Here is a 26,643-nt window from a genome sequence, read left to right on the forward strand (position 1 = left end):
GAGTCTTGTGGTACTATTTGACCCCATGCACCAGTAGGAAATACCTTCATTATGGCCATATGGGCATCTGACTATATACTTGAAAATCTGTGTGCTTTGCCATTGATGGTTATTAAAGAATTCTGTCTGTGATACCATTCTAACTGAAGCTATGCTGTTTGTCACCACAGATACTATGCTGCACTGAAAACCATGGAGCAGCTAGAGAAGGTCTACATCCCCAGGTAAAACCATACTATCAAGGCTTTCAAAGGAATGTTCGTCAAGAAATCTTTTGAATTAATCGTGTCACTGTTGGATTTGGTTGATTTGATGACCAAATATAATGTATATATCCAGCTAGATCTGTTTTATCTGCATTCCTTGGTGGAGTTACGTGACAATCGGCGTATGATTGGCTGTGAATCTATAAATCTATTTGTCTGTCTGTGCGCAACATTACTCAAACACGGATCACCGGATTTGGATGAAATTTTCAGAGAAGGCCAGAAATGACACAAGGACCACCTCATTAGATTTAGGCAGTGATGGGGCTTATAATCTGGATCCACGGATTTGTTAAGGATTTACCATCGCGAGATAGCTGCCAGCACGACGTCACTGTCACTATGACAACAAACGAACGCTTCCTCAGCTGCCTGCTGATGATCACATGATTGCGATCCTACTACAAATCCTTCGCTGCTGACTTATCAGAAATGATACAAGAAACGATTGATTGGGGGTGCTTCCGAGTCCCCTCGATGCATATTTAGGTCAGGCAGTTCAGTATCCGTACATAACGTACACATGCGTAACACACACCTGTGCTCAGCACAAGCTCAGGAAATGAACAGTCTTGACGGAGTATTGCGCCTCTGAGTGCTTTTCTTGTTTTCCACATAAAACCAGGTAATCCTGCACTGGACATTGGTTTAAAAAGTGCAGAGGATTAGACTGATTCTGTTGTGTCTCCTGCAGGGTCAGTCAGTACAGGTTCTGTCAGATCATGGCTGAAAACCTGCCTAGACTGAGAGAGGAGATCAAAGAGATCTCCATGTCAGACCTCAAAGACTTCCTGGAGAGCATTCGAAAACACTCAGACAAGGTTGGAGAAACTGCCATGAGACAGGTATAAGACTAACTTTTTAATAATTCCACAAAAAGCTGTGAAAATGTTCTTTATCTTGACACGCATGTTTGTATGTGTGTGTTTCCAGGCACAGCAGCACAGGACCTTTAACAGTGCAGTAGCAAAGCAGGCCAGTATGGGCCACTACACCAAACCTGTGTACTCTCTCAATGGACGAACACACACTCACACTCCCAATGGCCTGTTAATGGATGATGACACAGGAGACGAGGAAGAAGCTGACGAAGAGGTGAGGAAATGTGTATTGCATTCATCTTTATTTCTGTTTTCTGTTTTATTTTGCCCAGTCTTTGTATAGTTTGTATAATTGTGTAAGCTCTATAAATATTTGCTATGAATGGGGTTGGTAATTTTCACAGTTGTATACCTTTCTTCAGTTGTTGATATTGGAAGGAACAGCATTAACAGATAAATATAATAGAAATGTGTTTGACAGTAATCACATTTTCACTTGTGTGTCTGACAGGTTCTTACAGCTCAGGACCTGGTGGACTTCTCACCTGTCTACAGGTGTCTGCACATTTACACTGTACTGGTAGGTGTCGCTCACACACACGAACAGCAACAGTGACTGGTGCAAGACCTATTTGTAGTGATGTTTCTCTGTTTATTAGATTTAGACCAGTTGCCTTCAGCTATTTTAATATTGTGGCTGCGTAGCTCAGAGAGTAGTTGATATTCTGCTCTCAGCTAGTCCAGTGGAGGGCACTGCAAGCCATTTTTTTTCACACAAAAACTTGTAGAAAAAGAAAAGACTAGATTTTCCCACCATGAGAGTTCTTTAAAAGCTACATTACTACGTTTTGTAGTGTACATTAGTGGACTGTTTCCCTTTCATTTTATTTAAAATGCAAACATTCTGGTTTGTAACACCGTAAAGAAGCACACATTATTATTAGCTACATAAGTTGAATTTCTTTATCTTTCTGTGTCTGCAGGGTGACCGAGAAACATTTGAGAACTACTACAGGAAACAAAGGAAAAAACAAGCCCGACTTGTACTGCAGCCACAGGCCAACATGGTGAGCTATTTACAAGTAATGATATTCAAAGAGCCAAACTTCACTTAGCCTTAGACATCATGACTTCAGGTTTCATCTACCTGGCAAAATGTTTTGGAAAAAGCATCTTTGTTCTCTTGACATGCTAGTTTGATTACTAACTGTGTGACATTGAAAATACTTGCCAGTTTTTTGCTTGTATAATGTTACCAATTCACTGAAGAAAAAGTACTTTATGAGTCAGAATTCCCATTTTGACTTGGAGCCACAGTGTGAAAAATGTGAAAAATTGCTATCATGATCATGATGCTGTAAGAATTTGAAAAATGACCAAGATTTTGCAATGTCATAAAATATGTCCACATAGTGGCTTTAAGTAACCATACAATGATAATATACAGTATACACACGCTCATCAAACACTTTCTTACACCTGTTTACCTGCTTTTTCAGACAATTATAAAAAATTTCATTTTAATTTTATATATCCTTTTGATCCCGCTGGGGGAAATTTTCTTTTCACATACCCCAGCTTGTTAGGAAGCTGGGGTCAGAGCACGGGGTCAGCCCCACTAAAGCGACCCTGGAGCAGAGAGGGTTGAGGGCCTTCCTCAGGGGCCCAACAGCTTGGCAGTGCTGCTTGAACCCCCGACCTTCTGATCAGTAGCCCAAAGCTTTAACCACTGAGGAACCACTGCCCCCCATGATCAGCCAATCATTTGGCATAGAGAGGTCAGAGGAGAATGGTCTGCCTGGTTGGAGCTGACAGGCTACAGTAATGTAGAGAACATCTCTTTACTACTGTACTGCACAAAAAACATGTCAGCATGATACAGAATGTTTAAGGTATTTTTTCAGCATCTTTTGAATTTCTACACCATGATCTGAGATTGTTTTGAGCGCAAAAACAGCTCCAACCCAGTAATAGTACGGTGTTCCTAAAAACTGCTTGATGAGTGTAGAGTAATATTGAGGAGGACCAAAGAGCACTTTGCTGTATTGATGTCTGCCCTCCATTTAGTGACTGATGTATAACTAATGTGTGTATGTTTGTGTGTGTTCAGCACGAGACAGTGGAAGGCTACAGGAAATACTTCAATCAGATTGTAGGGTAAGATGATCCACTCACATGTCAGACAGTTGTGTTTGTTTCAGTGAAATCTTAAGATTATTGAGATGTATGTGTTTTCTGTCTGTGTTCATTAGGTTCTTTGTTGTGGAAGACCACATCCTCCATGCCACGCGGGGGCTGGTGACCAGAGCTTTTACTGATGAACTGTGGAACATGGCGTTGTCCAAGATCATTGCTGTGCTTCGCACACACTCTGTAGGCTCACACACACACACACACACACACACACACACACACACACACACACACACACACACACACACACACACACACACACATGCATGAACACGCGCACAGACTGTCAGCAGGGAGTTGACTCTGAATAAGAAGGAGACTGTTGAGAGTTAATAGAGATAACGGGGCCTGCTGTGGATCTATTTATTCTAAAAGAACCTTCATTCACTGGCTCATACACACACATACACATAACACTGTGGAGCTCAGTGCACCCACAAACACACTAATGATGTCAGTCTCAAGAGAAGAGGTCAAAACACACATACGCATGCAGCCAAAGAGGAGGTCATTGGGGCCTTAATGAGAGACAGATTGCAACAATAACAGCAGATTAAGAAGGCATATTCCTGACCGCTGGTCTCCAGTCAATTGTAAATGACCCAGAGGATTATGTTAACAGGTCAGAGAATGGGCCACACAGGGTGGGGTGAGTAGACTAACAAAGGGCCTGGTCTCCCCCTTGGCCTGCAGCCCCTCTGCTGGGGCAACAACACAGGAGCTCCACGTTGCATGGGTCCCACTTTTACTGCTACATGGTCAGTCCACAGGGACAAAGTGTTGTTCCCAAACCTATACATCAGCCAGTCTGCTTCCAATTCAGTATAAAACAGTCCAGAATGTCATATCAAATAATAAATGTAGCAGGTCCTCATGTGCTAGTTCTCCCATTATAATAATATACATTTATTCAAAAGTCTCTCAACATGGCTGTTACCAGTTCTGTCCATCATCATTAAATTAGCATATACATAAAGTGGCACTCACTACATGACTTAATAATCGTATCACATATAGCGCAGACCAGACTCTTGGTAGTTGTAGACGTGTAAAATGATGAGCTACATCTCTGCTACTACTGTGATTTGCTGCTTTTAGGTCCAGTTTCCAGCTGACTGTTAATACATGTATGTGTCTGTCTAAGTAAACAGAGAGGACGGCAGACGCTGCTTTGTGTCAAATCTCAGGCCGTGTTCATTTACTAGGTTGATTTACACACTCCTGTGTTTGGCAGGATCCTTGTGTCAGTGTTAAGGAGCAACTGTGCTGCATTCAGGGTCATAAATCACTCTGTACTCCCGAAAAATGGAGGGACTTTGTTGGTGTTGATTGACCCTCGGCTAAGGCACTCCCCCTTTGTCCCCGTTTACTGAGCTGTCTATTGGGACGTTTCATGTTTACATATTACAAGGATGATCTGTTGTGTTGCTACAAAAACATATCTAATCATATCTTATTAGTATGGTAGCTCTAATTGGAAAGAAACGTATTTACAAATCTACTATTAGATCTGTAATTTGCATAGTAGAAACTTCATAGTTACAGCACAGTTACACTATATAGATTAGATTACGATAAATCTTTATTTTTGTCCAGCTTGTGAGTGTTCTTTGCTGATTATTTGCCATTTTTATCTCCAGTCATACTGTGATGACCCAGACCTGGTCCTGGAACTGAAGAATCTTATAGTTATCTTCGCTGACACGCTACAGGTTGGTTCAGAGTTATACTTGATTTATCTTAACAGCTTGTGACTCTGAAGTGTGTAGAAAAGCTATGATTTAAACACTTCTGGTTTTCTTTGTGTGTGTGTATGTACAGGGATATGGTTTCCCGGTGAACCGGCTTTTTGACTTGCTGTTTGAGGTTCGAGATCAGTACAACGAAACACTGCTGAAGAAGTGGGCGCTGGTTTTCAGGTGTGTCTGCTTGTAATGGTATTTCTGCTGGAGAAGGTTGGTAATTGTAACAGAAGTTATTGTTGAAAAAAGAAAATCTCAGTGTCATTTTACCTCACAGAGTTTTTGGTCATTTGTAGAGGGGTGTGTTCTACTTTTAAAGCATGTATGTGAAAATGGGTGAAATTCTCAAAACTGTAATACTTATACCAAAAAAGTGTGTGCAAACATTGAAACGTGTTATTTTCCACAGGGAGATCTTTGAGTTGGACAATTACAGTCCCATCCCTGTGGACACAGAGGAGGAGTATAAACTGGTTGTTAGCCGTTTTCCCTTCCACGATGCTGAAATAGAGAAGGTAACAAGTTCAAGAACCATAGTCTCACAAGTTTGTACGTCCACTTGCTATAATACATAGAAAAAGAAAGATCCTCTGTAGATAACCCATATTAGATGAACAGATTGTTATTTAATACTGTTGTTTTCTGTGTGTGTGTTTGTGTGTGTGTGTAAGCAGCAGGACTTTCCTAAGAAGCTGCCGATGTCCCAGTCTGTCCCTCAGATTTACACACAGGTCAAAGAGTTTATTTACGCCAGCCTTAAGTTCTCAGAGTCACTACACCGCAGGTAGGTTACTGAACAGTTACTCTGTTCACTTGAAGTCCGTCGACATAGACCTTAGAACATTTCTGCAGTCGTAATCTTTTCAGACTTTTGGTCTTCTTGTTGTGCAACTGTGGAATATATGGACCCACAGAACCTAAACTGTGTTTGTGTATCTAGTTCAACAGAGATCGATGACATGTTGCGAAAGTCAACCAACTTGCTGCTGACAAGAACTCTTAGCAGCTGTCTGCAAAACCTCATCAAAAAACCTCACATAGGACTGACCGAGGTGGGAACAAGTCACGGACAAAGTAATTTCACACACGAGACAAAGAGATTTTGTCTAAAAGTGTAACTGTCTTTCTGTAGCTGGTTCAGATCATCATTAACACCACACACTTGGAGCAGGCCTGCAGGTATCTGGAGGAGTTCATTACAAACATCACCAATGTCTCCCCTGAAACCGTTCACACCACGAGACTCTATGGCTTGTCCACATTCAAGGTAAAATGTGAATCTAATGTGTGCTTCTCTTGTGTTGTTGCTGCTGTTTATCATTTAAAACAAATGTAAATGGCCCAAAGGCACCTTAGTGTCTCTGGATGGGTAAACTGTGCTTTTGCATTTTTGCATTTCCGTAGTACTGAAATCTCTGGAAACAAACTTTTCTGCATGAAATGTGTTTTACTCATCACTGTATGTTTCAAGTCATAACATTTTAAAAAGCGTGTCATGGCTCCAGAGGGAGCTGTGAGAAATCTCCTAAATGTTCTCAAGTGATGTCACTTAAGTTGGTTGATACTGCAGCTTCGAGCTATATTAGTTTCTACCAGAAAAACACACCAAAATCTTTGGCTGAATTGACAGTTGACATGTTGCATTGTGGGTAATTTACACTGATCAGCCACAACATTAAAACCTCTAACAGTTTTTTTTTTTTTCCATTACATTCTTGTCACCATGTAATGTTCTGCTGGAAAACCTTGAGGCCTGGCGTTTATGTGGATGTTACTTTGACATCTACCAGGAAAACCTAAACATTGTTCCACACCAACTTCACCTTCCTCCTCATGGCAACAGAATACCCCAACAACATAATTTTTTCCATAACTGTGTGTGTGCCTAGTCGAGTTGTCGCTAAAACTATACTTAAAACTCTTTCCAGGATGCTCGTCATGCAGCAGAGGGAGAGATTTATACCAAACTGAACCAGAAGATCGATGAGTTCATCCAGCTAGCAGACTATGAATGGGGCATGGCTGAGTCAGACGGCCGTGCCTCAGGGTACCTCATGGACTTGATCAACTTCCTGCGGTCCACTTTCCAGGTCTTCACACACCTGCCGGTGAGTTCGATCCACCCACTCACCCCCAACTGAACCTGCCGCCTCCCTCTGGGAACTGTGGGAAATTGTGACTTGTGTGTTGGGTGTGTTTTTGTCGATAATAGGGATGTGATAATTGTCTTTGTTTTTCTATGATTTTCTCTAAAGCCCTTGTTTTCTGCTGTGTTTCTATATACTCATCATATCCCTATTAAAATCCGCATATTGCTTAAAGATTGATTGGTTTACATCGTGAATTTGATGTCGAACTGAGTGTGTGTTGTCTGTGTTGATTCTCAGTCATCCAGGTCATGGTCATCCTAATAGCTTCAGTAGAAAGCAGCTGGATTTCTACCATCTTCTCAGGTCATAAGAACTGAAGAACCCTCTTGGATGAGGTGAAACATCTTCAAGAACCTAAAAGAGAAGTCCAGCTGCTTTCTACTGAAGCTCCTAGGCTGAGTGGGCGTTGCATTGATCTCTGCACATGCATGGTGATTGTGCTGTTACCGACTTGTAAACTGCTTTTGCGCACACTGATATTGTTTTCAACTAAACAAGACATATTTAGTTATGGCAACATGTGAAGGATTTAACCAGTTAAGATGTGTTTTGGCCCAGATAACTGACAGCTACAGCCTGTTAAGTCTCTTTGTCCAGTTTCAGTGGGCCGCTTGCCTGGTCTTCTTTCCAACATCTCTTATCATGCCTTGAATGAGTTGCAGCTTGTTTTGTTTTTCATTTTTCCAGAATGCCTCCTGTCTCCCCTTCCTCACCTTGTAACCCTGTAACGAACATGGCTCTAACTGATTTGCTTTACTCCTTGATTATTTTTGACTTGTGACGCATGCAAGATATCTCTAGCTGAATTTACCTCCTCCTGTCCATTTATTGTTGCCACGTTTCTTTTCCTGTCCTTTCCCTCTGCCCCTCCCCTTCTTCCATTTTTGGTTGGTTTGGGGTTCTCTGCTCAGAATAACAACAATGACCATGCATCAATGTCGGTGAGTATTCCAATCCGGATTTTATGACACGATACTGCCTTTCTTCAGGCAGGAGGGAGATGAAAAGCATGCTGAATGTTTGACTGCAGTAGCTCCGTTACTCTAGGCCCGTGGTTCTGTTGGCACCTGTTGTACCTAGTACTGAACACATTCACAGACAGTTTTCAGATTTTTCACTTGACAAGATACAAATAATCGCATTTTAGTGGCAACTGTTGTGTTGTGTGGTTGACTGCACTGACATTTAAAACAAACGATCACAGAAAGAGTTAGAGTCCTGTCATGCTTCAAATGAAATGCTCTTTGGATCATCTAAAACTGTCCTTACATTGACAGAATTAGGGACTGGTTTTGACAGTTTTCCCAAGTTTTTGAAAGACATTTTAATTAACATACCCACCTTACACAGCAGCAGTTGTGTAAGTAGAGAAGGTATGCACATTGGAATTCTTTGCACTGTTTTCCTGCATAGTGGAAGTTTTGGTGCCTTCCTAAGAGACTTTAACCAGCACTGAAAATCATAAATGCCAAATAATAAGAATTGAAAATGAAAATATCCACGTATATTTCACCAGTTTTGTTAATTTGGGCTCCATTTCCTCAAGCATAGTAATGATTTTTGTTTATTAAATGGTCATAAATAACAGAAAATGCAATGATTTCTGCTTAATAGGGTAACACAGACTCATTCCCTTCCCTGTATGCAGACCTATCATGCTTACTGCCAGACATTTTATTCTCAAAGGCCCATTCCAAGCCCTGGTTGTAAATTTAAATGGCAACTCAAGATTGATGAAAGGCCAGATTTATTATTAATTCACTAGACTTCAGTTTATTTTCAAATTTAGTTGACTTTGTATGTACTTGAAGTATGAGCAGGGATTTTTTTCTTACATTTCCAAACATTTTTCTTCAGTCAGTGTTCATGAGTACATGAAGACCCGTGACGTAAAGTTTGTTCAAGTCTCTGAGAGTCAAATCCACCTCCATGGACATTTGTGTGCAGTCTGAAATGTACGTCTGTATGGGCAGTTGTGTTCATGTGTGAAATAAGTAGATGCCACTCTAATGAGCGTGGATGGAATAGTCCTCAGACCAGACTTCAAGCACACCAGAAATGAATAAAACAGCAGCAGTGCATCCATGGTGATTGAAGCTGTCTGTGTGCACATCCACAAGGGATAGTTGGGTATAATTTTAAGCAGTGTCAGCAAATTGCCTGTGTGAAGTTGCAAATTTGAAGTCAGTAGCTAAGATGTGACACCAGAGATAAGTGTTACCACACTGTATCATTACTGCCAGTCAGTTATTAGCAAGAAGATGGATGTTGACAGGGGTGTTGTGAAGCTAAAGGGAAAGAAAGCCTTTTTTCTTTAGAGAAGTGAAATACATTGACCTTCTTACATCAAGCCTCTGTGACTTTCCCTGGATCATAACAATTCATTTGCAAGCTGTCATCAGTAATTTCAGCTTCTTTACTTATAGGCTTTTGATTGCAGGACTCCCTGGTCACCTGTGCGGTATTATTTCAGTACAGATGGTACCATATGTAATTGTGCACTTCAATGAGACTACTTGCACTGTGTGTATTATCCTAGACAGCAGGGTTACCACATCATCCCTGGGTCTGAGAGCTCTTGCATGAGAATCTGTGAGAATGGATTGTGTTGATCTGCTGTTCTGTTCCTGTTTTCCACAAACGCAGCTATAATTCTGCATTTAAAGTCACGGTTAGCATTTCAGACACTTGAGTCAAGGTTTGACTTTCACTTGTTTCAAGGTGGATAGTTAAAACATGCCTGTTAACCAAAATCACAACACTTCAAGTCATGGAAATGCATACAGTACTTATTTGCTTTTGGAGTTGTAAATGTGATGCAGTGGAGGTGTGTGGAGTGTTACATGTGCGTTATTACTTGTTGAGCTTATTTTGTGTTATCCTGCATGTGTTGGGCTGTGGTCTTCAGTTTTTGATTTATGCATGATGTTTTGCAAAGAATAGACACTTAAAATTTCTTAGATCTAGAAAAGATCTAATGGCTTTTAGAAACAGATTCTATGCTTGTCCTTTTTTTTTAAATCTTCATGGTAATCAGAGCATGTTTTGGCAGTTATTTATAATGAAGTGAGAATGCATGAGGTAAAACATTCTTCCAATTGAAAGCTTTAATGAGCAAAACTTTAAATTTTTGTATGTATGTGGAATTCCATCCATTTAACATCTCTATAGTAGGTTGGATCAGGGGTTGTTTTCACAGACCTATGCCCCATAAGGGAAGCTGTCCTTAGGGTGAAGCGAGAACATTACTAAATCAGAGCTTAATTAACAGTAAATATATGAATTTCATCATCGATGAATGATTAATACCACAAAGGACAGAATGCCGTAGTAGCAGTAATAAAAAATATATACAATCCACTATACACATGATGATTTCTATTTTTCTGCACAGTATATCTTTGTTTTTGTTTTTTTTTATCAAATTCATTGTCAATTAAGTTCAGCTTTTGTGAGGAAAATTCGTCAGTGGAGTCCGGACTTCTCCAAATTAACAGTCAGTCGTCTCTCAAGTCAAAGCAAAGCAAGGAATCAGCATGCACAGAACACAGTCTGAGCAAGTGACTGACACAGGAGAGAAACAGCATAGCTTTTATACTGGCACATAAGCATGAATTACACATCTTGGTATGCGTTATCTCTAGTTCACTGCCGGTTAGATTTTGGTTCCTCTTTGCAGCGCTTCATGGAAAGTTACTGAGCACAGCTTCATATGAGTTACACACCACACAGTTATGTAGTCTTGCAATGAGTAAGAGCATTTAATCATAAAATACAATCATCTTCATAACAGTTTTATATATTTAGTACCAATTGACAGCATGTGTCGTCTCAATGTACTTCACATAGTAAAGACCTTACAATGTTTAAATACAGAAATGTAACAATTCACAAAAGTTTCCTTTGGTTTCCCTTTGAGCAAGCACTTGGTTGCAATGGGAAGGAAGAAAATTTCTGACAGAACCAGGCTCAGGGAGGGCAGCCATCTGCCTTGACCAGTGGAGGAATGGTGGGGAATACAGTATACAAGTGAAGATCAGCAAAACAATACATAAACACTCAGGTCATTGGTTAGGTCAGTGATGTGTAACTCAAGTTCTAAAGATCCGGTCATGAACCAGTGTTTACATTCACCTGTAAAGACCATGTCTATCATGGCAGTCTTGAGTTTCCAATGACTCCTGTAACTCTCAGGTTTCTCAGTCATTTAACCCATGTGTCTTTGTCACAAAGAAATGAAGATTGCATTTTTGTTCTTTCATAGATTTATTATCGGTCTTCTGGGATGTGTGTGTTTGTGTTATACCTGCTGTTAATGAGAATTTGAAATGAGGCTCACATTAAATTCTTTTGTCTCTTTTCTTCTTTGTCCCTCTGATCTATTTCACTTCTGTATCTTTCAACCCCTCTGTTCTTTGATCATTTACCCTTTTACCCTCTTGCTGACTTCCAATCTGTTTTATACCCTTTATTTTCACCTCATTTTACTCATCTGTCCTTCCTACACACTTTCCTATACCCCAATCCTTCCATCTTGTTATTAATGTTCATCCTTTATCATCACTTCATCCCACCTCTTTTCCTTCTCTGTCACCTTTGTCTTGTAATCTTTCCGTCTTTTCCTCTTCTCTTGTGTCTTCTCTTTACCCCTCTCTTCCCACATGTCTCTCTCTGTGCAGGGAAAGGTGGCCCAGACTGCTTGCATGTCAGCCTGTAAGCATCTGTCCACATCACTGATGCAGATGTTGCTGGACACAGAGCTCAAACAGATCAGTATGGGAGCCATTCAGCAGTTCAACTTAGATGTCATTCAGTGTGAATGTGAGTATGAAGAATACAAGTAGTTTCTCAATGGATCTAAAGCTTATTAGACAATCACATCTGCATTAAATATACACAGACTGCTTAAAACTTTTTAATCATAAACTTTTACATGAAAGATTAATTTCTTTTTGTCAGTTAATGGTTAAATGTGTCAAATGCTTCAGTGGGTTAATAGGAAGTGTAACAGTATTCATGACAATCTGCCATATTAACATAAGTATAATTCATCTATTGTTCCGTTGTAACATGGTCTAGTTATAGGTCAGCTTGTGGGGCAAAAGTTACATCTGGAGATTGAATAAATAAATATTAAAGTACAATCAACAACTGCAATGTGGTACTGTACCAAACCTTAAAATGAGTGTTACTCCCCCTGTTGCATGCAGATTACATAAACCAAAGGTGAAAAATGAAAACATAGGACTGATTCCTGGATGCTTTTGAACTGACAAAACACCTGTGGCATGAGGGGGTACTAAATGGTTTGAAGTGTGGGACAAAACTATGAATCCACTGTGGCATTCGGATCACCAGATCTCATCCCAATAGAACATTTCTGGAAAATTTTGGGCCATTGGGGACCACCATCATCAAAACACCAAATGAGGGAATATCTTTGGAAGAATGGTGTTCTATCCCTCCTGTAGAGTTGCAGAGACTTGGAGAATCAATGACAACAAGCATTGATTTTTAAACTATAGCTAATCATGACGAAAGTTTAAAAAAAAAAGTCTTTTTTTTAAGAGAGGTGTGCTTAGAATTTTTTTTGAGTCTGTTTTTGTTGGTACTAGTTGTGTGCACTGTAAGTTTAAGTTAACTGTTGTCTAATGTTGTTGTTTCTTCTCAGTGTTTGCCAGCTCAGAGCCAGTACCCGGCTTCCAGGGAGACACACTCCAGCTGGCCTTCATTGACCTACGACAGGTAAACCGGTTCACTGACAAACACACAAGAGATCCATGTATTTGTCCAGACCAAGTTAAGAACAGCTTAATTTCTTAACAATGTTTTGTCTCGTGTTTTGTTACTTAACACTACACACTGTCTTACCAACTGATTACTTGTCAGTCGCATACCAAAACCACCCCTAGGGAGGATCTGTGTTCTAGCAATGCAGTCACATATCTAATGTTCTTAAAAGTTCTATGTATACGCAGTGAGTATCCATAGTTTCTATCCACATGTTCTTTTCATCTCCCATAGAGATATATGTCACAGAATTTGTTTTGCTTTTCCATTTATCTTCTGACAAACACTGCTGACCTGTTCAGAGCTCAGAATTAAAATTTTGAAAAACGGCTAAATAAAGTTGAGAAACTATGACAAAGACACATCAGGGGATTAGTTAATCGATATTTATTGTAAAGTCAGTCACCAACTCTGTGTACATGTTTTAAAGAACAAATTCACTACGGTAGCTTTAATGTATTTCCTCCTTTTTCCACTTGAATTTTCGCTTCTCGGGTAACCAATATATTAACTCCTAACACTTCTACCAATACAATGTTTGTATTGTTTGTAATGTGGCCTTTTCAACTTTCACCTGTCTTTTGGTTCACTGGCTCCAGAAAATTCCTATTCCCCCTCCTCACACAAGCCCCCTACCTCCCATTTAGCTGAAACCACCAGTGGTATGTAAAGTGTTGCTGGGCGTCATTAACTTGTGTCTGTGGTGACCTGTTAATCTGAGCCGGAGGTGGAGGCTTGGCTTTGCACTCAGTCCAGGTTGTAGCACTCTACTGAGAGATTGTCAAATATACTCCAAGAATATTGGAAAGCTTCAAGCCTGTTTCATACTAACAACGGCACAGAACCTTCAAACTAAAGCAGATAAACCAACCACAATTTCATCAAAATTCAACTACATTTGGCTGTGATTCTTTACAGCCTTGTTTATTAGTTTTAAGCCAAAACACAAGAACTTAAACTAGCATTAAGGACAGCCATGTTAAGGTATGTTAGTGGAATTAGGAGAATGTTGTCCGTTCCTAATCAGACAGATGGCCAGAAAAAGGGCTGGTACTTTTTGACATGTAAAGCCTGACACGTTGTCTTCCTAAAGTTACATAGAACCACATCCATCATACAGCTAAACATGGGAATGAAGTGTAAATATGATCTACTCTGACCTCGAGTTTACCTTTTCTAAACTGTTGAGCACCAGCCGCTGTTCACAAGCGTACAGTGGTGGAGAGAATAGTTACGTCTTGCTTTCTAACTCTTCTTTACCAAACAATACAAGTCAATGGCACAATGGAATCTTAACAGGAGAGACAACGAAAGGCAAACTTCACATGCACATAAAGAGAAGGAAAGCAGAGAAGGATTTCTAGAATTTCAGAGCGCCACCCTGACTTATTGTTACAATGCAAAGGTTAAACTAGTAAGTTTCACTGCACACTATGAAGTAATGTCATAGAGCTGTTGATTTTTGCGACATTTTGAGAAGGCACACGCATCTCATTTTCTTCTCTGTTTGTTTTGGCTTCCTCCGTAATCATAAACAATGACCTCAACCTACCTCTTGATGTCTCCTGGTTGCAGCTCCATCACTCCGTCACTGTTGGAGTTCAGATGCTTCGTGGAATTACTTTTGAAGCGAAACATCTACAAGCAGTCTGTTTGTCAGCAAACACATTTACAGTATTCTTTTGTTTATTGTGTTAATCAGCAACAGAGCTTCTCTTTTTGGTTTTTGAAGATGTTTCAACTCTAATGTAAGAGGCTTGCTAAGGTCTACCTGACTGAATCACATCACACATGACCCATTAACTACCCAGCACTCACATGGGTCAATGCTTGAATGGTTGGGAAATTGCGAGGAGAGGGTTAACTCAAGTTATTAATGATGGTGAGGCCTCTTAAGAGTCTGCCATCATACCTGTCGTTAACGCCCTCTGCTTGTACATGCTTGCTCCAGCTGACCTTACACGGTTTCCTCAGACTCTCTGTCTTCATGCAGATGTGTAAGCTTCCAGTATACTTCAGTGTTGAGGCTTCTGTCCTCCACAATGTGCATTACATTGCACTACATTCACATTTCTTGTTGGAAGAAGTGGAAAGCAGAACGCTAAGCTCTTTCAAGAGAGCAGCACCCAGCAACATCTGGGTCTAAGTCAAAACACAAGAAGTAGAGACCTTCAGAACATATCAACTTGATGTTCAGCCACGTTAAGATCACAGGGGAGGATGTGAAAGTAAATGCTTTTCTTGGGTACTCAGCCTGTTTTTCTTCAGCTGTGATGCCAAAACCTCAGTATTACAATTTTACTTTTATGATAATCTAAGTCAGCTTGTTCAACATAATCCTGTAGGATTACACAGACTTTATTTTCACTGTTTTGGGTCATCTGTCTGTGGCCCAAAGTGGATAAAGAACCCCTTTTGAGGGCTTGGATATTGGAAAATGCTTCCAAATTTAAAAGGGTTTACATTTTGTGAGTAAGATTGTGTAAGAGGTTGCTTTTTTTGTTTGAGTGTTTTAAGTCTTGAAAGGGAGCCAACTGTAGATTATCTCCATTGTATTCCATTTGTCAGTGCACCAATATAGTGTTGACAGTATAGCAGACCAGAGCTACAAGTGTGCCTACGGTTTACAAAAGGCGCAAATGATTCCACTAAATTGAAGCACTGCGTGAAACGAGCTTACGTATTTATTTATTTATTCCCTGTGTTTGATTGATAGTTTGAACTTCAAATATAAATTGACAGCTTGGTTTTAATGCAGGCTGATTTAGTCTGAGGATATGTTGTGTAAAACATACTCACCACTGTGAAAACGCATGAATCACATTTTGAACGATTGTCGATAAGTGTTGTATCTAAATGTCGATCTTAGTTCAAATAGCGTGGTTCTAAATTGAATGTAATATTGTTGTAACTGCAGCCTGGCTTTGGTTTTTGTTGGTACGGCTGTTGATTACCACTCAGTCAGACGATTAAAGAGATAATTAGCAAGCCAAATGATCTAAACCACTTCATTTAACAGATATTATCACTAATAGAACCAATTACCAAACTGATGAAAATATGGTATGCTTCCTTGGACTTTTAATCCAGGAATTACTGTATCCAGTCGGCTAAATCCTTCAATCCCTTTAGCTATTGTGAATTTGGGGAGGTTTAGAGTGTCACACTAAGATGTGGTACCTTCTGCCAGTGGTTCGTCGCTCATCATTTAGCTCCAGGTGAGAATAATGGTATTGTTGCTAAGCCTCTCTCTGTGTGTCGGAGTCTCTCAGTCAGCTGAATAATGCTATTATCTCTAAGCTGTTCTTTCACTGCTCTTTCAGCATGACCCAAACACCCAGCTGTTTCACCCTATGACATTAGCATACACTATGTGTGTGGGTGGGTAGGGGGGTCATCTCCATCAGGTTAAGCGGAGGTCATGGGAGGGTCGTTTTAGATGTTCCTGTTCACACTTAACGCTTATCGTGCAGCAGCAGAACCCCTCCTTCCTCCCTTCATCTCTCTGCAGTTCTCACTCTGCTTTGTTCTCTTCATCTAAGAGTGATGCACTGACCTAGGAGACAGAAGTGTTTACCATCATCACATCATCTGACCCTGCTTCTGGACTACCGTCTGTATCACAAAGCAAGTTCAACTTAGTTTGACTGTCTTTGAATTACCTGGCTCGTTGGATAACCTGTATCAACAAGCTTGTTGTTGCAAACAACTTGCTTTCTCTCCAGCAAAATCACTAGCAGCATCATCCGAAACAGGAATGAAAAATGTGACATAAAATGAGATTAAAGGCTAGAACAGCAAAGAGATGCAGCGATTGCTACTCCTGCTGTTTGTCAGTTTATAGTAGTAGTATAGTATGCTGTAGGAATGATGACTCTGTTTTCAGTGATCTGACTGCTTAGTGTTATTGCTTTTAGCAGGTTTTGACTTGATCCCCCATCATCTTATCTGAAGGAGTTTAGCCCTGCAGCATAGGTTACCATTGTAGACTATCTATCCATTATCTATACGCCGCTTAATCCTCATTAGGGTCACGGAGGGGCTGGAGCCTATCCCAGCTGACTTGGAGCGAAGCCAGGGAACATCCTGGACAGGTCGCCAGTCCATCGCTACATATACAGACAAACAGTCACACTCACATTCACACCTACGGACAATTTAGAATCACCAATTAACCTCAGCATGTTTATGGATGGTGGGAGGAAGCCGTAGTTCCTGGAGAACACCCACGTATGCACAGGGAGATTATGCAAACTGCATACAGAAAGATCCGGGGATCTTCTAGCTGTAAGGCGAAAGTGCTGACCACCGATCCACTGTGCAGCCCCATTGTAAACTATCTCCGTTAAAAGGGAGCCAGCATTGCTTGGTATATAGAGCAATATTTCAAGATTACTTCAGCCTTGCTAGAAACAGGAGGTAGACGTGGCTTGCGTTTGTTCCTCTTAGCCTGCAGGCTCTGTGGATGTCAGTCTAAAATTCAACCTGTGTTCTAACTTTCCTTTTACATGCATAAATGAATTCTATAAAAATTAAACCGTCTACCTCAAACAGTTACAGTTTAGAGTGGTCACTTTTAATGGCCAGAAAGTTTACGACTCTGTATGCATGTAAATTTGGTCCAGTGCAAGTGTGTGATTTGACAGTGACGTATATAAAGCTATTGTTGTAGACTCTACAACACGCAATGAAAAGCAAGTTGGATCAATGACAGGTTGACTGTGTATTTATAGAACAATTTGCCCCTCAAACAATAAAATGTCCCAAGGATGTGAAAGTCCTGCTACCTGCTGTCCAGAAAATCAAGGGCAGTGTTAATGATTGTTGTAACTTCTCATTGGTACGTTCTTGAGTTGACAAAAATATGAAAGCACGTTATTGGCCGTCATGTGATAATTAGTGTACTGTCTGACTACACCCAAAAATGGTTATCATCAGAAGTTTTCTGAGCTGCTGTTGTATATGTGAATGTGTTTGTGTTTTGTAGCTCCTGGACCTGTTCATGGTGTGGGACTGGTCAACTTACCTGGCAGACTACGGCCAACCAACTTCCAAATACCTGAGAGTGAATCCAGCCACTGCCCTGGCTCTGCTGGAGAAGTAAGTGTATCTGATACTCAGATATTCTGGAATTCAAAGGACAAGTGGCATTGATAGTTTACATTTGAGCAGGGATGAGGTGTGTGCAGTTAAACAGTCTGTGAAAATGAAGTTCTTTTGAGCATACAGTGACATGCAGAGTTTGGTAAATACTATAGTAATATCTCTATTTTTACTACATCAGTCCACAGGGTATGTTTCAAAAATGCATTTGGCTAGTTTAGAGAATCATTTGCAAACTTTTGATTCTGACTTTTGTGGTGAGCATGCAGATAAAGGTTTTTTTCTGATGACTCTTCCATGAGGGTGATATGTGTGCGTATGCCACTTCACTCCAAAATCTAAGTATTCATAAAGCTATTGTGCCATCACAGGTATTTTTACTCGCCGTTGGAGTATTTCTATCAGCTCTCAGAAGGTTCTCTTGATCTTTCAGGCCTCAGACTTGAGCTCTATCATTGCTGTTTACTGCCATTTTTTATTGACAGTAGCTTTGCTATCTTCTCACGGCCTCTGGTTGCTTCATCTGCTTCAGGTAGTTTATTTTTTGGAGTGCTAGACAGCTGACTAGAGGAGTCCATGGTGGCTTTATTGTTGGGTCAAAGTTTGAGAATTTAAAGTGTTTATAGGCAGAATATTATTGAAATTTACTTAATCTATTCTTTTCTAGCAATGACAATGAACAAGCTATATTCCAGAAAAGCTGGTTAATATTCAAGACTTTGGTAAAAGTTATGTGAGAGCTCAAATCACTTTGGGTGCCCAAACATTTACATACCACTGTAGAATATATTAAAAGAATTAGCACCAAGATGTTCCACTGCAACAATACGAGAAGCAGCTTTCAGTAGGGCTGGTCAGTGGCCATTCATTGCACACACTAATACTATAAACAACATTAGGTGATGGTTCCAACATTCCACAAACTGTTAATCAGTCATGAATTCCACTGGAAATTCCTATTGTGATTTTACAGCGTATCAAATGTTTGGTTGTTGCCATTTAGTTTCAGAATATTTGAAAAAATGCCACACGTAATGTATAAGTAAGACTGTGATTGCTTTGACAGTATATTGTGCTACAAGTGTACACCACAGTGGATTTGATGTACAAATTGTGTCAGTGTCCAACTATTTATGGACCTGACTGCAGAATGAACATGCCAGTTAAGTAGAATGTATACTTCTGCTGCTTACATATTTAATAAATGTGTTATTTGTTACTTTTGGCTCATTTATTTTACTCCAAAAATATGACTAAATAGACTGAACAGAGGGAGTTAGAGATTAAGCCTTGCTGCTAATACAAGCCTGCTTCTGATGGAGTCTTTTTACTTTCTATAGCTGAGGTAACTATCGGAGGACAGTACTTTAATCCATGAAATGTGTGAAAGTGGATGCTTATTTCCCTGCTTCCTATGTGTTTTGATTCCATTGGTGCTTTTCTGTGTGTCTAATTCTTCTCCTGTCTGCTGTTTTTCTGCCGCTGCTATCTGCTCCTGCTCAGAGTCTACAGGGGGTAGGTGCAGCATTCTCACTGCTGGTCTTTCTTCTTCTACATGCATGCGCTTAAAAGGTCCACAGTCATATCAGTGATGTGCTTCTACCTCTGTATTGTAGAGTTTGACTTCTCTGTAACTTGGCATTAATGGACACCTAATGACTCCAGCATGCTCTCTGTGGCCACAGGCCCTCGTCCCCTGTGGTTGAGTGTTCACTCACTGCAACAATTAGTGTGTGTTTATTTGTACAGGCTGCACTCTTATCCATACCAGATTTGTGGACCAGTCTTCTGCTGGTTCTTTGTTAAACTTGTCGAGTGGCTACAGGCTGACAGCGTACAGCACATGGCTCTACTTGCTGTTATGGTCTTCTGTTTTTCTTTAGTCTGAGTTATAAGTGTAGAAAGGGAAGCCAATCATCAAAGAGGAGAGCAATGAGGGCAGAGTTGCAACCGTACTGTAAACATTTTCTGAACTGGCTACTGTATAGGGAGCACAGTAAGTGGGGTTTGAATTACTAACATCTAAAAGCCATCAGAATGGAGTTAAATTGAATGACAGATATCCCACTTTTGCATTGTCAGCACTCCACGGAAAAATCCACCTTGGAAAATCAAACTGTGTCATACAGTAAGATACGGCTATATTGATCCTCAGTTACTGTCAGAAGTATTTTTTTTTATGTTGACCTACTTGTGCTCCCAGAGTAAACATCCTAGATCAGAAATTTCACCAGTTATTTGTTGATTACCAGATATAGCATGCGAGCAGGGAGACACTATGTCAACATGTACAACGTGTTAACTGATATGTAGAAAGGAGAGGAATTCCGTATTAGAAGAGGTAGTATCTACAGATACGGACCCGTAGCCTGTGGCCTACGGATACGGCACTTTCCATTTGCCAGACAGATACGGACCCGTACGCGAGTCTCACGAGTCAAGAAGCTGCTAACCACTGCAAACTGTTGAAAGGTAAGCAAAGGTTAAGGTTAGTGTTAGGGTCAGGTTTCGGGTCCGTACCTGTAGTACCGATGCTACAGGTCCGTACCGCTAGCGTCTACCGGGAGTCACGTGACCAGATCTCGCGTATCTGATTGGCAAATGGAAAGTGCCGTATCCGTAGGCCACAGGGTACGGGTCCGTACCTCTAGCAAGTACCATTAGAAGAAGATATTTACTGAAACTGAGTGGTGAACTTTTATTAGATAACTGCTAAAATACGAAGAGTAAGGCACAAGCTCAGTTCATGTTACTTGGTCTTGTTTTCATTTTCAGATGTATCAAAGAAAATCCCAGCACATATACAGTCATGGAAAAAATGATTAGACCACCCTTGTTTTCTTTAATTTCTTGTTCATTTCAATGCCTGGTACCACTAATGGTATATTACCCGAAGAACACAATGAACACAACAAAAAATGCAGCAGATTCCATAATACTTTATGTCCTATTTGATATGTTGAAGCTTAATTGTATTCCCAGGATATATAACAGGTCATTTCATGTCATCAGCAGCACTGCACATGTGAAGGCCTAGAGTGGCTTCCTGCTGACATTCAAGCCGTAACACAACTTGGAAGTTGTCTGAGTGTTTAAGTGGTTTATTATCAAGAAAACCATAGAAAATGTCTAGATATCAGCACTTAAATTAAACTCTTATGAGTTATTTTTGTTGTTATTATTATATTTGTCCAAACAAATGTACCTTTAGTTGTACCATGCATTGAAATGAACAAGAAATTGAAGAAAACAAGGGTGGTCTAGTCATTTTTTCCATGACTGTATGATGCACGTGTGGCTTTTACTCTGAAATGATCTTCAGTCATCAACTTCTGCTTTTGGTGTGTTGCTTTGATACCACCTAGGACACTCAACCACAGATTTTCTTGGGAAACAGCTGTTTGGTCTGCACCGGAGATTCACTGGCAGGTTTCACGCTAACCCAAAAATGACTTGTGCTTCTGTCTCTCTGTGTGTGTCCAGGATGAAGGATACCAGTAAGAAGAACAACATCTTCTCTCAGTTCAGGAAGAACGACAGAGACAAGCAGAAGCTGATAGAGACTGTGGTCAAACAGCTGAGGAGCCTGGTCAACGGCATGTCCTCCTAAGCACACACACACACACACACACACACACACACACACACACACACACACACACACACACACACACACACACACACACACACAGAGGGAGGAGTGATGTATGTGTCTCAAAGAGGTATATTGAGTGAAACCTGCATGCAGTCACATGCACACACTGAACTGCCAAGAAACCCACAGAGGAAAGACATTTTGACACGTGTGAAGAAGCTGCAGCACACAACATGGCAGTGACATACAAGAACCACAAAGGGAGTTCTCTCACACACACACAGAAAGGCCAGATAAACAGCTTACATGCGCATACTAGTTTCACACGACGGCACAGCAATACACACACTGTTCAAGGCATGCGGGGATCTGACTCCTAGCAGTTACAACACACACATGAAGTCATATCCTCTTGTTACCGTTATATCTGACTGAATACTCGATGTAAATAACAAACATGCTAAACAGTTTACCAAACTCCTCACAGGAATAAACAATAAAATGTTTGTAAAGTATTTTTAACGGCTATGCTAAGACAAACTATGTTTTGTACATTTGTGAGAGGGCAATGATTGTAGCTGCAATGGGGGACTGGTGCAGCACAGGAAGTACTGGGACAATGAAATCACCATCTGAAATGTTCAAAGGATGATGTGGAAATGCATTTTCTTGCCCTTCATTCTTAAATAAAGTGAGACAAAATCATTTAAAAAGCCACTGATCAAGCTATTCGTAATACAATATCTAGTTGTAGTTGTGTCAGACAAATGTCGTGTGGATTTTATGAAACTACGACAGCTTAAAGGATAAAGTGTGGGCTATATTTAAAGAATAGCAAACCCACCAGTTATGCATTTATGGTGAAGACCAAACCAAGCCAGACAGACAGCCCTCACAGCTTAACAGAGCCAATGGTTTCCCTAAATGTGGGGGTCAGGGGTTCAGGTGTTTCTTTAAATTTGTCATCACTTGTCTACACACTGAAAAAAACTGTTTTCGACCCCTGGTATTTCAACGTTTGTCATTTAAATAGGATTCAAAAAACAGATTATTGTAAGCCGTTTCCTGACAACCTAAAGGAGGTCCGTACACGGTTTAATGAAGACACTGTGTTAGCTTTTACTGCCTGCTCATACTGGAATTTACAGCTGTGGCGTTTGATTTAGGTCGGAATGCCATTCACTTTGATTATGCAAATTAACATGCAGTGAGCTTCATAATCTACTTACAACTTGTTGAAATTTGGCATGCAGATGTGCACTGTTCACCAGAGGCAAATGTTCTTTACGCTGCTCTGCGCAGCTTCTCATGTTATCAACGGTTCGATCAGGCATTAGAAACAAGTGTGTGCTCTAAACGCATTCCTTCTAGCAGCTGTTTTTGACTTGACGCTGAGGCTTGTTGGCTCCTCTACAGCCTATGGTTACCCATTACACCCTTCTTCTGTAAGAACCTGCAGCCACATTTACATTCATCTTCAGGGAATTCCAGCTCCGGCCTAATATTACATCTTAGGCGTTTAATGTATTTTCTCCACAATCTTGGTAACCAGTTAAGAACAATACAACTTAAATTTCATAATCAACTCAGTGAACTGTTTTCAGATGGTTACTCTGACATTAAAATATGCTGAAAATGTATCCAGTGGTGGCTCTGACAAAGCCCAAATGAAATCATTGTCCCAGTACTTCAGCTGCTGTTACTGCGTATGTTTGAGTGCAAATAAAGGAGATCCTGAGTATACGGGTGGATGGAAGAACATGTGAATGAATGATGACGTCCTCAAAGACTGATGTTCATGGGGAAAAAAAGTGACATTTTGTTCAACTCCTTTGTGGTTTTGCTTGCTTTTTTGTTTAGTTTTGCTTTTCTGCCGCACATTTAAGCCAACCTGCTTCGACAGTCTCACAGTGACAGAACACGAAGGAGCTCAACGTAGTAGCATGTGATGTTTAAAGAGGGCAGAAATGATGGGAGTCCTTTACATCCAGACTGTAGTTAGAATCTTTACATGTTCCCTGCACATGAGAATGTAAAAAACGTGGGTGAAAATCTGTAAAGTGGCTTGTTAATTATTTGACCTGCTGGACACACAACACTTTACACCAAATAATGCAATCCTTTACACAAACATCCATGCAGATGCCAGCCGGCTCATTGCAGCTTGTTGTACTGCTCTGTATTAGATTGTGCAGGTGGACACATCTGGATTCATTCAGAGAAGACTCCAGGGAGCTGGTGATAAGTTTGGATTGGAGTGTCAAAGTGAAAAATGCATAAATAACCCTGGAAGAGAGGGTTTGCTTGTGATGTGATGTCACCGTATGACATCATTTATGTGATCTGCGTATGTTTAATGTAAATACAAGCAGAACACACTGATCAGAATGTAAGTGGATCAGCTGGACCACCTCTGGATGTGCACTCTGACCACATCTGGAAACATCTCTGTAAACCAAATCCATCTAACGAGTTGAAAAGGGAATGGGGGGGGGACACGTGAGTCGCTTCTCTGTAAAGGAAGAATAATGAGATGCATGCAGCAGCGTCTCTTCAGGAGGCAGGAGTAGCTGTGTGTCATTTATCATCTGCAGTCAGTCAGTGAGCGCGTGGTTATCGTTTTACTGCGTTCACTGTGTGTGTGCAGTGTGAACTGTGTGACTTATCCTAGATAGATTTTAGAGTAGATGACAGCATATACGTCATTTTGAAACCTGCAGCAAACGATTTAAGCACAGCTGCACTTCAGGAAGGCACTGGGAGCGCAGTGCTTTGGGCTGTCATGTGATCTTAACCCTGCACATCGTATCAGCCTGTTAGTAGACTCCTGCATTGCATATTGAGATCCAGTAGTTAGTTGTTGTTTTCCTTTTGTTTGGTCAAAATATTAAAAAGAATGCAAAAAAGCAAAAGTAAGATTTTTAAAAGTTGCTAAATCATCACAAGAGACATGCAGACGAAACCAAAATAATGATGAAAAGAGTGAACTTTGGGAGCAAAGTATCCACATTTAACATTCATGTATCATCTGATCAAGACAGAACCCACAATATTATTCAAAATGCTTTTTAAAAAAACAAACAAAAAAAAAACAAGATTTCAAAAATGTGGGAGATGAATTTCAGATTCCAGGATTGGGTAAACGTCTTGAGGATCCAGTTAGTGTGACCAGAATCAACATGAGACTGGATGCTGGGTAAATCTAGTCAGGCACATTTGAGCTTCCACATATAGACGATTGTCAAATCTGATAACTGTTCATTGTACAAGATATTGGTTTGTTTCCCTCAAAGTATCACTCTTTAATTGCCGTCAGATCCTCAGCGATGCGGAGGGTGTTCAGGTGTTTTCATGTGAAAGAGAACACCACTACATGCCCTTAGCTATGCCTATATGTGATGTTAAAAGTACCTGATTCATGATTACAAGAAAGCAAGTCCCACGGGCAGCTTATTAGTGAATATGTACACGTATATATATATATATATATATATATATATATATATATATATATATATTTAACTGCTTAATAACTTGCATTCTATTTGTTTTTCCTTTTTGTTCCTCAGGGTGAAATGAAGCTTTAGAATCCTGTAACTTACGAAGCACAGCAATAATGAATTGGTTCCTTTACAGCCTCACGGGCAGGTTGACGCTTATTTCAGTCCTGCTCGTGATTCCTGAAGACAAACATTTTATACTGAGACTGTTTCTATTCTGTTCATGTTTTTGGGTCTGTGCTCTCCTTTCAGCAGGCGTTTTGCACTGAAAATTATGACGTTTTTTTTTCTTCTTTTTCCTTTTCGATTCATTATTTGCCTTTTTTAATAGCTGCCTGTAAATGCCACTGTATATACTGCATTTTTTTGTAAAGAAAATGATCCAGAGGTTTGTGTGCTGCAAACAGAATTGGAGGTTGGCACTGTGATGTGCATCTCCATCAATAACTAAAGTAAATATGTAATTAATGAGAGTTTCAATTTGCATTTGTTGCTTACTTGGTGAACACAGTTGAGCACAATATAAAGAGCTCAGTGATTAACGCTGGTACCTTCTCTCCTTTCATTTGCATGGCACAAATGTTTAAAGTGTTCTAGCACAGACCCTGTAGAACGTTCCACTGAAGTAGCCTAAGCTAAGTAGAGAAAAGTCGAGCAGAAATCAATTGCAAAGCCCTCCTGAATGCAGTTCAGAAAGATTTCCTGTAGTGGATGCACATGTAGAACTTTTTTTTAAAAAAAGCAAAAAATGGCAAAGTTAAAGCTTTTAGAAGAATTTAAGGTATGAGCGTAGAGAATGAGAAGCTCCGAGCAGGAGAGTGGGAAAGAAAAAATGAAAAATAGTGCTGAAAGTTACCAAGACAGCCGGTAAACACAGAGGAAGTGTGATAGTTCCATTAACAGGGAGAAAAAACTGGAAAACAGGTGCACTTTCTATGAAATGGTTCAACCTTGTTTCCACATATTTTACACACTGCAGAGGAGTTAGGAGTCAGACACTGCTAGGATGGAGATTGTTGGAGCCGCCACACTGAGCTCCTTCAGGAAACCGAATGTTCCTCGTCTTCACAGATCTTTATCATTGTTCTCCCAGTTCAGTTATGACACCTACTGATGAAGGCGTCACAGTTGATGCTTAACCCTCCTGTTATGCCGCGGGTCAAACTGACACATTTTAAAGTTAAAACAAAAAAGTTTTAAGTATTTTTTGTATGGAACTTCCTCTGCTTGGCTTAATAAGTGTAATCAACATATAAAATGAAAATGGTTCATCTCACATATTTGTAAACCTGCCCTGAACAGAAGGGGTGTCTTATGTTAATTTATCAACGCCATGAAAGGAAAAAATTCAAAATGTTAAATAAAATACAACTATTGTATTTGTACAAGGTGTCCCAAAAAACTAACATCATTTGAGATGTCCATATCAGAGTGACTACATGGTCAGAAGAAATGATACTTAACAGGATTTATTCTGGACATA

At 40.2% G+C, this 26,643-nt stretch overlaps 1 protein-coding gene across 4 annotated transcripts in view; it reads left to right on the plus strand.

Annotated features, from left to right (window-relative positions):
- The window catches only part of exoc6 (exocyst complex component 6), a 49,944-nt gene extending 24,242 nt beyond the window's left edge, over positions 1 to 25,702 (plus strand). The window contains exons 6-25 of one of the 4 annotated variants that reach the window (XM_022200483.2): positions 171 to 224; positions 961 to 1,111; positions 1,200 to 1,361; positions 1,599 to 1,667; positions 2,071 to 2,154; positions 3,198 to 3,244; positions 3,340 to 3,460; positions 4,921 to 4,992; positions 5,102 to 5,199; positions 5,432 to 5,537; positions 5,697 to 5,806; positions 5,963 to 6,074; positions 6,155 to 6,289; positions 6,951 to 7,130; positions 8,084 to 8,113; positions 11,852 to 11,993; positions 12,844 to 12,917; positions 17,950 to 18,062; positions 19,569 to 19,580; positions 21,549 to 25,702. In XM_022200483.2, the coding sequence (XP_022056175.1) occupies positions 171 to 224; positions 961 to 1,111; positions 1,200 to 1,361; positions 1,599 to 1,667; positions 2,071 to 2,154; positions 3,198 to 3,244; positions 3,340 to 3,460; positions 4,921 to 4,992; positions 5,102 to 5,199; positions 5,432 to 5,537; positions 5,697 to 5,806; positions 5,963 to 6,074; positions 6,155 to 6,289; positions 6,951 to 7,130; positions 8,084 to 8,113; positions 11,852 to 11,993; positions 12,844 to 12,917; positions 17,950 to 18,062; positions 19,569 to 19,580; positions 21,549 to 21,675 (1,999 nt within the window). In that variant the 3' untranslated portion in view covers positions 21,676 to 25,702. The remainder of the gene's footprint in view (positions 1 to 170; positions 225 to 960; positions 1,112 to 1,199; positions 1,362 to 1,598; positions 1,668 to 2,070; positions 2,155 to 3,197; positions 3,245 to 3,339; positions 3,461 to 4,920; positions 4,993 to 5,101; positions 5,200 to 5,431; positions 5,538 to 5,696; positions 5,807 to 5,962; positions 6,075 to 6,154; positions 6,290 to 6,950; positions 7,131 to 8,083; positions 8,114 to 11,851; positions 11,994 to 12,843; positions 12,918 to 17,949; positions 18,063 to 19,568; positions 19,581 to 21,548) is intronic. The other 3 variants (XM_022200484.2, XM_022200485.2, XM_022200486.2) reach the window with 3 other exon arrangements.
- Positions 25,703 to 26,643: the final 941 nt, after the last annotated feature.

Source organism: Acanthochromis polyacanthus, chromosome 19 (genome assembly GCF_021347895.1).
Source record: "Acanthochromis polyacanthus isolate Apoly-LR-REF ecotype Palm Island chromosome 19, KAUST_Apoly_ChrSc, whole genome shotgun sequence".
Taxonomy (NCBI): Eukaryota; Metazoa; Chordata; class Actinopteri; family Pomacentridae; genus Acanthochromis; species Acanthochromis polyacanthus.